Source organism: Salvelinus alpinus, chromosome 32 (assembly GCF_045679555.1).
Source record: "Salvelinus alpinus chromosome 32, SLU_Salpinus.1, whole genome shotgun sequence".
In the NCBI taxonomy this organism is placed as follows: domain Eukaryota; kingdom Metazoa; phylum Chordata; class Actinopteri; order Salmoniformes; family Salmonidae; genus Salvelinus; species Salvelinus alpinus.
The window spans coordinates 14,027,663-14,042,273 of record NC_092117.1 but is presented as its reverse complement, the minus strand read 5'-3'; the positions used below and the strand labels follow the sequence as shown (position 1 = coordinate 14,042,273).

Sequence of the window (14,611 nt, the reverse complement as noted above, 5' to 3'; positions counted from 1 at the left end):
AACCAACTACAGTTTATCAGAGTAACAGTATGATACTGACAATCTAGCATTTTGTTGACTATGTAAATCAAATACGGTTCATTCATTATCATACATAAGCAATAGCCTATATGCGTGCAGTAGGTGTGTGTGTGTGTGTGTGTGCGTGTGCTTGCTAGCACGCGAGCAATGTGGAACACGCTTAAAATATATTTCGCATGGGGCTGCGAACCAAAAGCTGGAGCAAGAACACACACACTTGTAACTTCCCATGTTTCAATACAGCGACAGCATCTCTACAATGTTATATAGATGCCACCGATATGGAACCCGTGAGAGCTAGGTAAAACTAGCTTCCATTTGGCAACAGTCAACCGTCACAAAACCTGTCAGGCCAACCGTCAACCCTCACAAAGCCTGTCAGACCCCATTTTTACACGGGGGTTTGTCCACTCCTGCCTCATCAAAATCCCTTTTTATCAACCATGTGACTTGACCTCCTGAGCGTTCGCTCTCTTCGTTTATCAGAGACCCTTATCTTCCTATCTTTTTATGCAAGATCAGTGCAGAATCATCTCTCAATAACTAAACTCTGTCTATTTTGAAAAGGACTCATTATGAATGCTTTTGAGCACTTCATTGCAGTAAAGGGTGGCAATGGCACCACCTTGTGTTTTATGATGTCTGTTGCATCTTCATGAGACAACGCAAAACGAACACTAGCAGGCCTATGTGTTGCCATAAACGGGGAACAACCTATCTTTGCATTTCCACCTCTGTGGAGGTATAAAGATGCGGCTGTAATCTGTCTAGACTTCACGCGACTGAAAGTGTAATTGCATTGAATTTTTTGGCCCTGGATTTATCCACCACTTTCATCCAGTTAAACTGAAGCAAATCTTAACCATATTGACATATTCAAACTCCTACCAGTTTCATCCACATCTAAAGGATCACCCAAGTCAGGATGTAGTCCAAGAAGCCTTGTATTATACATTTTTTTTTAAATGACCATCACGTTTCACCCACTCAATTACATAATCCTACAACCATTGTAGCCTATTTTCCCCCTTGACTGACCTATGAGATCTCCAGCTCATTGAGTAACCATAGCCTCCTGCCCCTTCGATTACATAGCCAACACAAGTTTACCAAGAACACCTTTTCTCAACCATAAGTGAATATGTACCTTTGTTTTTTTGTGATTTATTAGTATGTTGTTGCTGTAGGAGTGGATCCAACTAGTTTATCTATTGGTTACCTCAACATGTAATGACACAGCTTTCCTGAAATGTAGTAGGCCTATGTTGTTGCTACTGGGGTTTTATGTGAAGTGGTATGTTGGTTGTGGTCTCCTGTGATTGGCCATTGACAACAAACCTCTCTTTACATTGTTCCTCAGGTTGAGTTATGGGCCCTTTTTCAGACCACTCTCTACCTTTTTTCTTTCTGTTCTCTGAGAATGTGCTGCCATACTAAAAGGATATAAGCATTTCATATTTTTCTCTTTGGAATATACTGTGTGAGTAATGTCTCACGATGTCTCATGTAATTTCTTTCATAAAATATTTAGACACCACACATTGACCTGAACATGTTTTAATGGTGATGTGAAAGCAGGATATACAGGTTGCTAGACAGCATAAGCTTATGCATGCAGGGTGATTAACAACAAACATGTATTTCTCATATTTCTCCACTATATTTGCATGTTAGGAGTTACTGCTGGCACATAAAAAGCACACAGCCAAAGACTACCTTAATAACAGACACCTTAGCTCAATGAACACAGAAGGCAATTTGAAAAACACGTATTGGTAGTACTTCATTTTACCGTACACACATTACCAAGTATTTATACATGATACATACACAACAATAACCATTTGGTACCAGGTACTATAGCTACTAATTGTGTTGAATTATTTTAAGTAAGCACCAGAAAGTATACATTGATAATAAATACAAGGTAAATAAATAACAGTGGTACAGTACTGTAAAAATAAACTGCTACCATATTATTTCCTATAGAGGAGGCACTGAAAAATGCAGGTGAAAGCTTTAATGTGCACAAATCTCACAACTTGAACAAAGACTCATAAACAATTCTAACCAATGCAAGAGTCATTGCAGCTTCAGTCAAATCTACCAACAGTTGATTGGGATGTCCCCATCCTAAATCAAAAGGTAGAGTTTTGGAACAACAGGTTGAACTGTAGACAACATGTATACATACCATAGATAGTATAAGTAACTTGTTGGATAAATATATCCAGACATAGAGTGCATATCTATATTCGGGCAACAGACATGTAAGATAAATCTCACATATATAAAGTCACACAATTTTGCTTAAGCTTTGGTCACATGCACATTTTCATTTGCTCAAGCTAATGATGAGGGGTCAGCTCAAGGGTTAGCTTTGCACCCCACTGAGCTAGACACGGTTCCCAAGTCAGCCGTACAGAACTTCGTGCTTAGTGCTTTTTGGACCCACAATAGCAGGGCCTCATAACCCTAGAACTCTTGAGCCGCCCGGTGGAGGCCGAAACTCTTTTTCTCAGTCGCTCCCCAACTCCTCAAACCTCTCTACCATCCCCCCGCTGATGCAGCGCATGCACTGGCGGTAGCAGCTGACGATGCGTGACTGGCCCAGCTTGAAGGCCATGGACATGATGGCCATGCCCATGATGATGAAGACAAAAGTGAGCATGAAGTACTTGGGGTGGTTGGGCACGATGTCACCGAAGCCGATGGTGGTGAGGGTGATGAAGCAAAAGTAGTAGGCGTCAAAGGTGTTGAACTCTGTCTCCCACAGGGGCAGGATGAGGCCTCCAAACTGGATGTAGGCAAACACCACCACCAGGATGAGGAGCAGCGGCACGTTCAGCTTGTCCATATTGTCCCCGATGCCTGTGAAGTCCCAGATGGCAAAGCCCTTGGGCAAGGGGGGCATGCGGTCCAGCTCAGGGCAGGAAAGGCTCCGCACCAGTGGGCCCTGCCTGTTGAAGTTCTCCCGTGCAATGATGCGGTTGAAGATCTCTGTGTTGTTTCGCAGCTGGACGGACTTGCGCTTCACAGACTGCTGGCTGTGGAGGACCTGTCGGATGTCCATGGGCTCCCGGACCACCACCTCTTGGCTGAAGGTATAGGTCCCGTCCTGGAAGCCCCCCTGGCCCCCGTGCCCTGGCTTCTCTGTGTCATGGGAGGGGGACCAGCGGCCGTATTGGGGCAACCTGCAGAAAAGACTGTGCAGGTGGCAGTAGGCCCTGGAGAGGAGCATGGCCAGGAGGTCTCCCACATCTGTGATAACCAGGAGCATGAGGGGGATACCCACCATGGCATACAGGATACAGACCACTTTACCAGGCAGGGTCACCGGATAGATCGCTCCATAACCTGAGACAAGAAGAGCAGCAGGGTATGGGATCATACAGGTAGCTTACTTATTTCCCTCTCATATCCAAATATCCCCTTTATCGACAACAATAATTTTGTGTCTAACCTCAAATTATATTGTAAAAATGTCCGCTCCTAACATACAAAAAAAGATGTGTAGAAGATTGAAAGAATATAGTTTGTCAAACATGGTTTTAGATCTATTGCTGCCATCTGTCGGTCATTTCTAATACTGGATTTGCTGATGCTTCTCTCTAAGGGCATTCAGGGACAGATAACTAACTGTATGCTCAGGCAGGGGCATCATACACCCATTATTTTATAAGGGGCACGAAGTATGTGAGGATGGAGGGGGGAGGAAGTTTAGAGCCATAATAATTATGTCTAATTCTACAGTGCATTCGGAAAGTATTCAGACCCCTTCACTTTTTGTTACATTACAGCCTGATTCTAAAATGGATATAATTATTTTTTCTCTCATCAATCCACACACAATACCCCATAATGACAAAGCAAAAACAGGTTTTTAGAAATGTTTGCAAAAAAACGGAAATACTTTATTTACATGAGTATTTGCAATAAGGCTCGAAATTGAGCTCGGTGCATCCCGTTTCCATTGATCATCCTTGAGATGTTTTTAGAACTTGATTGGAGTCCACCTGTGGTAAATTCAATTGATTGGACATGATTTGGAAAGGCACACACCTGTCTATATAAGGTCCCACAGTTGACAGTGCATGTCCGAGCAAAAACCAGACCATGAGGTCGAAGGAACTGTCCGTAGAGCTCCGAGACAGGATTGTGTCGAGGCACAGATCTGGGGAAGGGTACTAAAAAATGTCAGCAGCATTGAAGGTCCCCAAGATCACAGTGGCCTCCATCATTCTTAAGTGGAAGAAGTTTGGAACCGCCAAGACTCTTCCAAGAGTTTGTTTAAAGTATTTCATAATGGTCGCATCGCCGTTTTAAATGCGCTGTGAATTGTTATAAAACCACTTATCTATCACATGAATCATTCTATTAGGTATTTGTTGTGGAATTGTTAGATATTACTTGTTAGATATTGCTGCACTGTCGGAACTAGAAGCACAAGCATTTCGCTACACTCGCAATAAAATCTGCTAACCATGTGTATGTGACCAATAACAATTGATTTGATTTAATTCTGGCTGCATGTGTACCTCTCCCCGCCTCTAACTGGGGCTCACGTTGGCAAAAAAAATTATCCGATATGATTGAGTTTATTGTGATAAATTCTAGAAGGAATTATAAAAGCAATAATTTTGCAGTTCTCACTGGAAAGTATGTTGTTAATAATTTTCTAAAGGTAATGAAATAATGGATATTATGATTGGGCACTAGTCAGCCTATCAATAGCCTTTTTGTTGCCTTACCTTTCTCTTACTGACAGTTCGAGTTGAGATGCGTTTGGAATTGGAAAGTTTACGAGGTGAACTCATTCATTCTTTTTTTAATATTCTGTCTGCAGTGACTTTTGTCTGGGCTGCTTCAAATGGGTTACACTGGAGTTTGTTTTAATAACATTACTTTATTCCAACTAGAAAATGTCTTATGAAATCATGCATTCATTGCACAATATAATGCATAAGATGGTGGTTTTGAAGATGTGTAATTTTAACATTGTGGGACTGCAGGCAGGAGCTGGATGAGATCTGGCAAGAGCAGGTCGGTGTTGGCAAAACAAACCTGTGGGGGCGGGCACGGTACTAAAAAATCTGTTCTCCGCAGACCTCTACTACAGAGGACCACGATGTGGGTAGTGGACAAACATTGACATCTATTTGGCCAAAACAGACGTCTATAATGTGCTATACTGTACTCTAACCTACTCTACTATTCTCGACTGTACTCTACCGTACTGTGCTCTACTGTACTGTATCCTACTCTACTCTACTGTACTCTACTGTACTCTACTCTACTCTACAGACCAAGATCACTAGATCAAGAGTTCATGGGCCCTTTCTTCAATTGTTAGAAACGCAAGAAGAGTAAACTCGAGCACAGAACAGTAGAGTACAGTAGAGAACAGTACAGTAGGATACATTATAACAGAGCACAGTAACTTGTCATGGTCTCAACTCACTGGGTCTGGGTCTGAATCTTGGGACCAATGTCCTGGTATGAATCTTGGTCTTGGCTCCTAGATATTACCTTAGTCTTTGGTTTACGAACTATACGCAACCCAATTTGAAATAGACAATGCTCTCTGATCATTGGCTGATCACTCCCAACCCATAGGAATCCCCACCCAGTTGACTACTTTTAAATGGCGGAAGCCCTCAATGGCAATGTCTATATCAAAACAAGTTATTTCCATATATAGTATAGCGGTATAGTCTTTTGACCATACAGACATACACTACCGTTCAAAAGTTTGGGGTCACTTAGAAATGTCCTTGTTTTTGAAAAAAACATCAAATTGATCAGGAATACAGTATAGACATTGTTAATGTTGTAAATGACTATTGTAGCTGGAAACGGTAGATTTTTAATGGAATATCTACATAGGCGTACAGAGGCCAATTATCAGCAACCATCACTCCTGTGTTCCAATGTCACGTTGTGTAAGCTAGTGCAAGTTTATCATTTTAAAAGGCTAGTTGATCATTAGAAAACCCTTTTGCAATTATGTTAGCACAGCTGAAAATGGTCATGCTGACTACAGAAGCAATACAACTGGCCTTCTTTAGACTAGTTGAGTATCTGGAGCATCAGATTTGTGGGTTCGTTACAGGCTCAAAATGGCCAGAAACAAAGACTTTCTTCTGAAACTCGTCAGCCTATTCTTGTTCTGAGAAATGAAGGCTATTCCATGTGAGAAATTGCCAAGAAACTGAAGATCTCATACAACGCTGTGTACTTCTCCCTTCACAGAGCAGCGCAAACTAGCTCTAAACAGAATAGAAAGAGGAGTGGGAGTACCCGGTGCACAACTGAGCAAGAGGACAAGTACATTAGAGTGTTTAGTTTGAGAGTCCTCAACTGGCAGCTTCATTAAATAGTACCCGCAAAACACCAGTCTCAACGTCAACAGTGAAGAGGCGACTCCGGGATACTGGCCTTCTAGGCAGAGTTCCTCTGTCCAGTGCCTGTGTTCTTTTGCCCATCTTAATATTTAATTTTTATTGGCCAGTCTGAGATATGGCTTATTCTTTGCAACTCTGCCTAGAAGGCTAGCATCCCGGAGTCGCCTCTTCACTGTTGACGTTGAGACTGGTATTTTGCGGGTACTATTTAATGAAGCTGCCAGTTGAGGATTGTGAGGTGTCAAACTAGACACTGTAATAATAGTATGGAAATAATGTATTTTATTTTGTAAAGTGGTTTCTTGCATCAAACAACACAACAACATTTTCAGTCACCTACTTGTCTGAAGGACAAACAGGTGAATGTCAAGCCCTGCATGCTTTTTTCAAAAGTCTCATGGAATGTAGGCCTACATTGAACACCACACATTGGCTGCTACTGTAGACTGAATGATAGAACAGCTCAAATGTTATAGGATGCATTTTCTCCATTGTTTTTTATGGTAGGCCACTCTGGTAGGCCTACATTATGATCAAATAGCAAGGTGGTACAGCCTCAGTGTTCACAGTAAATGCGCGCTGGAAGTTGCACAGGATTTTCAGAATGTTCAAGTTTGCGCTCAGCAGACCTGAAATTTGCTCAGTGCCTTAGTGGCATTTTGCCTTAGTTAAACCAAGGGGCCAGGGTGGCGGTCTAGAAGCACAGCTTCGACTGCTCCGACAGTTTTTCTTCGGTACTGCAGTTTAACTGATGCTTGGCCCAGAAAGACAATTTTCATACATGGCTACATAGAGAAGTCAGATTAGAAAATTCCTATTAAGACACTTTAGTCACCACCTTTGTGAATTATTCTAATAATTGTCGCTGAGGCCAATACATTTTTTCACAGCCGAAGATATTAAAATTGTACATTCATTCAATGTCTGCCATGTTCTATGTCACGTATACTCCCTCTCCGGCCTCTAGGTCATCAGGCTGCTGATTATCACCATCGTTTCGCGCACCTGTGCCTCTTGACAGATTCCATCACCTCCTTGATTATCTTCCCTATATCTGTCACTCTCCTTGGTTCTTTCCTCAGGTGCTATTGACTCTGTTTTCATGTCGGTGTGTTGTTTGTGTTTCTTATTTACTGTTTCATTTATTTATTAAAACACTCTTTAAAACTTGCTTCCCGACTCTCATGCGCGCTCGTTATAGAATAACACCTCACCCAAGGGAAGCATCAGGGAGTGTTTTTTTAATTAAATTTTTTGTGTCAGAGTAATGACGTCGGGTCCGGGAACTGCTACAAGCTCTCATGCCTCAACCAGATTTCCACGATTCCCTGCCTCAGCCAGCTCGTCAGACTCCCCTGCCTCAGCCGGCTCGTCGGGCTCCCCTGCCTCAGCCGGCTCGTCGGGCTTTCATGCCTTAGCCGGATCGCCAGGCTCCCCTGCCTCAGCCGGCTAGTCGGGCTTTCATGCCTCTGCCGGATCGACAGGCTCCCGTGCTTCCACCGGCTTGTCAGGTTCTCATGCCTCAACCGGATCCCCAGGCTCCCCTGCCTCAACCGATCTGTCAGGTCCCTGCGCCCCAGCTGACTCGACAGGTTCCCGTGCCTCAGCTGGCGTGACAGTTTCTGGCGCATCAGCAGGGGTGACCGGTACGCTCCTGATCCCCGGGTCCGTCCCCTTTGACGGCATCCTGCAGCTGGAGCCGCGCGTCGGGGAGGGGGTACTGTCATGTATACTCCCTCTCCGACCTCTAGGTCATCAGGCTGCTGATTATCCCGCACACCTGTCACCATCGTCTCGCGCACCTGCGCTTCTTGACAATCACCTGGACTCCATCACCTCCTTGATTATTTTCCCTATATCTGTCACTCCCCTTGGTTCTTTCCTCAGGTGTTATTGACTCTGTTTTCATGCCGGTGCGTTTGTGTTTCGTGTTCATTGTTTCTTTTATTTATTAAAACACTCACTCCCTGAACTTGCTTCCCAACTCTCAGCGCGCTCGTTATATTTTTGGATTATGTGAGGATGTCGTCGCTGCTCCGGCTGCTTACTGTGCACACTGAGTGCTAGTTGTGCATGTGATGTTGGTCGGTATAAACCGGATGCAACCCGGATATAGACGGTCCATGAATTAGCATATGTGAACGTGAGTAGATTACCTTGAAAACAAAGGTCTTGGATGCAGTCTCCAGTTCTTACTATACCTCAGTGAGCTAAACATGAGCACAATTCCTGCCTGCATTTTAAGCCCCGCATACCCAAACTCGTGATTTGTTGGGAGAGTTGTGTGTCTGAAAAGGACCCTACCCTGATTTTTCTCCCTTTCGGAATGTCAGAGAGAAGCCGACATCCTCCCCAGACCTTGTGCCGTTGCCTAACTTACGATACTCCAAGGTCTGGGATATCCAAGACTATTGAGAGAGTGTCCCTGGTAATGATGCTTACATGATGTAACAGTGAAGCTTCATAAGAGTGACTATAGACACAAGTCATAGCATTAACAACAAATGTATAATAACAATATGTCATACAAGCTCAATCATTTACAATTTGACGACAAAGGGATAAAGAGGAAAAATAGTTGAGATGAGATCCATTGTGGTTTTCTAGTAGTGACATGAGGACATATTGTGGTGATCTTGAAAATTGGAACCTAGAAAGCAATAATTATCAATAATGTGGAAAGAAGTCCGTCTTGAGACCTCTAATCTGCTTCTGGTGATGTGAAATGCATTTGGGTCTTCGAGGGACTTTCTTCAGTAATTTGTGGCCTTCCTGTTTGCCGATCAAGCTATTAGCCATTAACCCCAACATAAATGGACCGTGATAGCTATCATATATCAGACCTTAACAGACTTCCTAATGTATTTTATGAACATAAAGTGGAACATTAACAAAAAAATAGAGTGCAGAGATGTCATTCAAAATGGGATTCTGATGTAATATTACTTGGTTTGGAGTGTTTTGGAGTGTTTTCTAACATGTTTTAGCAACATTTGCATAATGCCTTGTAGTCAATGGCAAGTGATGACAATTGTCTATGTAATGAAACAAAATATGGGGATCAACTACAATCACAGAAAGAGTGAAAAGAAGCCTACATGTAAAAACGTGTGAACTTCCCCTGCAGGTACTACCACAACATTAGAAAAAAAATGGAATATAGCAACCTCTCCCATTTCACTTTCCGATATATGATCGGTAAATGTTTGGTTCAATACAGCATGGCTCACTAGAAAATCATCCTGTTGAATGGTCTATGGCTTGCCAACTTTATAGAGGATGGCCCTAAAAATTGTCAAACACTCCAGCTACCCAAGTTATAGACTGTTCTCTCTGCTCCCACATGGCAAATGGTACTGATGTACCAAGTCTGGAACCAGCAGGACCGTGAACAGCGTCTACCCCCAAGCCATAAGACTGATAAATATTTAGTTAAATAATTAACCAAATAGCTACCCGGACTATCTGCATAGAACCTTTTTGACTCATCACATACACTGCTGCTACTGTTTACTATCTGTCATTTTATTCCTAGTTAAATCAAATCAACATTTATTTGTCACGTGCGCCGAATACAAATGCTTACTTACAGGCTCTAACCAATAGTGCAAAAAAGGTATTAGGTGAACAATAGGTAGGTAAAGAAATAAAACAACAGTAAAAAGACAGGCTATATACAGTAGCGAGGCTATAAAAGTAGCAAGGCTACATACAGACACCGGTTAGTCAGGCTGATTGAGATAGTATGTACATGTAAATATGGTTAAAGTGACTAATTAATATATGATGAACAGAGAGTAGCAGTAGCGTAAAAGAGGTGTTGTTATATGCACATACTCTATCTACATGTACCTCATTTACCTCGTACCCCTGCACATCGACCCATGTATATAGCCAAGTTATCGTTGCTCTCTATTATTACAGTTTTACTTTTCATTATTTCTCTATTTTCTTTCTCTCTGCATTGTTGGGAAGGGCCCGTAAGTAAGCATTTCACAGTTAGTCTACACCTGTTGTTTACGAAGCATGTGACGAATACATATTTGATTTGATACACTAAAAGTTTCGAGATTCAGAACAATGCTGAACAAGAACTACATAATATGCATGTGTGAAAAACTGTCTGCAAATGCAGTTGATGGGAATGGTCCATTAGCAATCACGGCTAGGCACTAATGCTGAAGCTGTGGCTTGAAATGGCTGTTGAGTGAAGTCAAGACTGGGGGTGAGGCCAAGTCAATGATCTATGTTCTTCACTAAAGGAGCGTTGAAAGAGAAGGCTAACCAATATCTTATCTTGTTACTTTAACCACTGGACATACATTACATTGTCCTCACACTCCCTCAAGATGGTAGTAGTTGTATAGTCAATGACCTCATATATCATTGACAGTTCATATTATGTATATAGGCACATCTTAATACACAAATACTCTTGTATTAATCTTATGGGCACAGACTCTGATTTCAATTATTTATATGACATCATCATCTTAAGGTGCAATCAAAGCAGCGGTTTTGTCCCTGGTGGTGATCATCGCAATCAGAGAGGGTCTGAGCCCAGCGTGAACCTGCACCACAGGGACTGACACATGAAAAGAGCACAGAACATGGCAACCCCCCCATTCTTTGCTGCAGCTGTCTGCAGATGAGAACCACAAGGTGCTTGCAAGAATGAATGCAGAGCACAGTCAACAGTTTTTTATTGTCTGTAAGTTTTATAAAGTGTAAGAGTAACATAATAACATAGTTACATCCCTAACACAGTCTTCTGCCATTTAACTCATTTGGTTTTGAATACTGCCATTATAGCTCATTCCTGTTGTCCCCGGAAAGGCTAATTTATTTGACATTAATGCAGTCATTTTAAACTCAATTTAAAAAATGGTTTCCTCTGGAAAAATAATTGTATGGGAGGTGGTCAAGAAACCAAATTTGTTTAATTTAGGGAACACGGTAAACTACTCTATGTATATCGACATTGCATGTGCTACTAGATACAAGTATGTCAATGTCAACCATTGTTTTAACAATTCATTTGACAAAGGATAAGGGTTAGATGGATATGAATTCGTACTACAGTCCAGACTTAAAAAAAAATATGTTTACACATCGATCTGTTAATACTACTGATAACTTTGTCCATGAAATGCTCTGATGTAACATGCACAAATGTGTAATGTGTATTCCACAGTATTTCCATTTAATGACAAACTATTTATCAGTGAGGTATGGTAGGAGTCAAATCAGCTATGGTAGGAATTACAGATAGACAAATCCCCAAAAGATCAAATTTTCAATCCCTGTTGGCCAAACCCGTTGTTTCATGGTTGACTGCTGTTTGATGGAGAGCGGATCCACTCTCGTTTACAGCCTGATAACATCAGTTCACTCAGTGAGCATGGCACACAGCACACTAAGACCAAAGTTCATCAAGCCTGAGGCAAACAACATGATTTAATGTGGTGGACATTTCAGTGACTAAAGAGATGAGAGATGAGAGATTGTAATGATATTGTACTAATACATCATGCCTGGTGTTCCATATCCATTGATATTTATTTCAGGTGGGCTTCATTTTGACAGGAAAGCCATTGTTGCTTAGAGGCAATCTATATCAGTGGTGCCCATGCATAACAATCCATAACCAGAAATAACAATTGAGAGTATCTATCTATATTGTCCTAATGAGGCTATACATTTACAAAGAGAATCAAATGAGCCCAAAAAATTAGCAAATGGTCTACAACACCAGCACAATTATATTTTAGTATACTGTAGGCCTAATGTGCTGTCTTAATTAGGCCTATTTTGTGTTTGTTTTGCATGTCTTTTAACTTAAGACGAAACTTAACTTAAAAGTTGGTAATTTAGATGACTTACCCACGGTTGTGAATACAGTACAACAGAAGAACAGGGATCCATAGAAATCCCATCGATCTGGACGTTGAAGCCATATGGACTTGAACCCCCCGTTGATTTCTTTCTCTAGTTCTTTCACAGAATGTTGTTCTTGAGAAGAATTGCTGGACAAATTACCTGTAATTAAAATCGAATTATTTGAATGAAGTTAGCCGTAAACATTTTTGAACACATTTACAACACATTAAAAAAATGTAATGTAAAAATCCTATTTTCACCCCATCTATAAAGACGGTAGCCCTATATTATAACAATAGTAATAATAAACATAGATCTAGCTTTCTGGCCTTTTTAGGCTGAGTTTCTGTATAGCACTTCGTGACATCGGCTGATGTAAAAAGGGCTTTATAAATACATTTGATTGATTGATTGATTGATTTACTTTACCTGGATAATTCTGAATTCTGCGCAACAGTTTACCCAAAAACTCATGATATTCCCCTTCTGCTTGGTACCCACTCCCTCCCTCAATGCACCAGAATAGCACCGCTCCCAAGGCGGCATATCCGACGAGTAAAAGTATGAGAAAAACGTGAGGAAACAGCTTCCATAGCTTTGAAGCACACTTTTTGGAATTCTCTATCGAACTTCGTGTTTTACCCACTGCCAACGACATCTTGCAGTCTCTGAAGAGCTATTGGAACGTGATGCCAAATTCTCTCTCCATGGCAAGGCTGTCAAGACCGTCCGACGGCGAGAAGCGCAGAATGATATGTGCCCGCCATCCCCCCTCATTAAGCTAACACCAAATCGAAGTCCCCCAGGAGACAAGTGCTATTGACTTCATCTCTCAGGTAGGCTATTTTGAAACTCCACAAAAGAGGACATTTATTCGTTTTGTACTTGATTCCACATTAAAGCCTCCTAAACTGGATAATGCAATTGCCATTTTAATCAGTAAACACAATTTGATCTTGCCCTTCGCCTTTTTGAGCATTGAGCAACAGGTGTTGATGCCATCTATATTTAGCTAGCCCCATATGAATGCCGCTGTTGTTTCAGAAGAACAACTGGAGCTTGTCAAATTCCATCCAGTAAAACAGACAATTCCCTACAAGGCACAGCGACAAAACTGCCTTAAAAACATCCTACAAACATTACAACAAACTTCTGCTGCCATGAATCACAATGGAAATCATTGGGTGAATTATGACCATTGCCTAAAACATTGGCTAAATAGGCCTACTGCTTTACTTAGTTGTCATATTACGTGTTTAGGTGTAGGATCTTAATTTGAACCGGTTTGCTACAGCAGGAAAATTAATTATTATGTGGATTATAATTAATGAACATTTTTGTAGGGTTGATACCAGATGAGGCTGGTGGGAGTAAATCAGTGGAATTGTACAAGCACATCAAACACATTGTTTGAAACTCCATTTCATTGATTCCATTCCAGCCACTACAATCAGCCTGTATAGCTCCTCCCACCAGCCTCTGGTTGATACATTTTGTTTAAGGGAAAATTAAGTCTGAAATTTAAAAGCGGAAATTGCAAACTTCAGAAGCCTTTTTAAACCCCAGATACACTACAAGTTTTACATTTCCTGCAACGCAGATATGTTCTGCAACAGAGTGATCAAATTAAGTTCCTACATCTGTATAAAGAGCCTTCTGTGAAGCAAGAAATATACTCTAAATGTTTGTATTTAGCTTTCAATTGATCCTGTCCTGTTTAATCCAACAAATCACGATAAAAGGTGCACAGTGTCAGATGGTCCATTCAAAGTCTTTTGAGACTGTTGCCAAGATCCGAAAGGACTGCGTGTTTTGTGTGTTTTAAGGTCTCAAGCAAGGTGCTTCATCATGTGAGCATGGTTCACCGAAACACAAGTAACGAAACTAACCTACCAGAAGGTAGGAGACAGGCAATGAAGAACCTTCTATGGGTAGAAACCTTTGTTGCTGCCCTATGCGGGGATGAGTGAGTGAGTATGAGGTAGGAGCCAACAAAGGGTTTATTCTCAGACTAGTTTTTTCTTATTCTTCATATCACGTTGTATATTGTAGGAGACAGGCGCAGGAATACGAAATAGGGGGATTTTATTTCTCTACCCAAAATAGAGTACGTCATGAACATGACAGGGACGAAGCCCAAAACAAACACGTATATACAGTTGAAGTATGAAATGTACATACCCTTAGGTTGGAGTCATTAAAACTCCTTTTTTAACCACTCCACAAATTTCTTGTTAACAAACTATAGTTTTGGCAAGTCGGTAAGGACATCTACTTTGTGCATAACACAAGTAATTTTTCCAACA

General features: G+C 41.4%; 1 protein-coding gene across 1 annotated transcript; it reads right to left on the bottom strand.

The window, feature by feature from the left end:
- Positions 1-1,562: 1,562 nt before the first annotated feature.
- Positions 1,563-13,276, bottom strand: LOC139562529 (potassium channel subfamily K member 18-like). Its single transcript, XM_071380284.1, has 3 exons — positions 12,735-13,276; positions 12,309-12,464; positions 1,563-3,378 (listed from the first exon to the last, which is right to left on the bottom strand). Exons 1-3 carry the CDS (start codon positions 12,961-12,963, stop codon positions 2,540-2,542), a joined length of 1,224 nt encoding a protein of 407 aa, XP_071236385.1. The 5' UTR covers positions 12,964-13,276; the 3' UTR covers positions 1,563-2,539.
- Between the last annotated feature and the right edge of the window lie 1,335 nt (positions 13,277-14,611).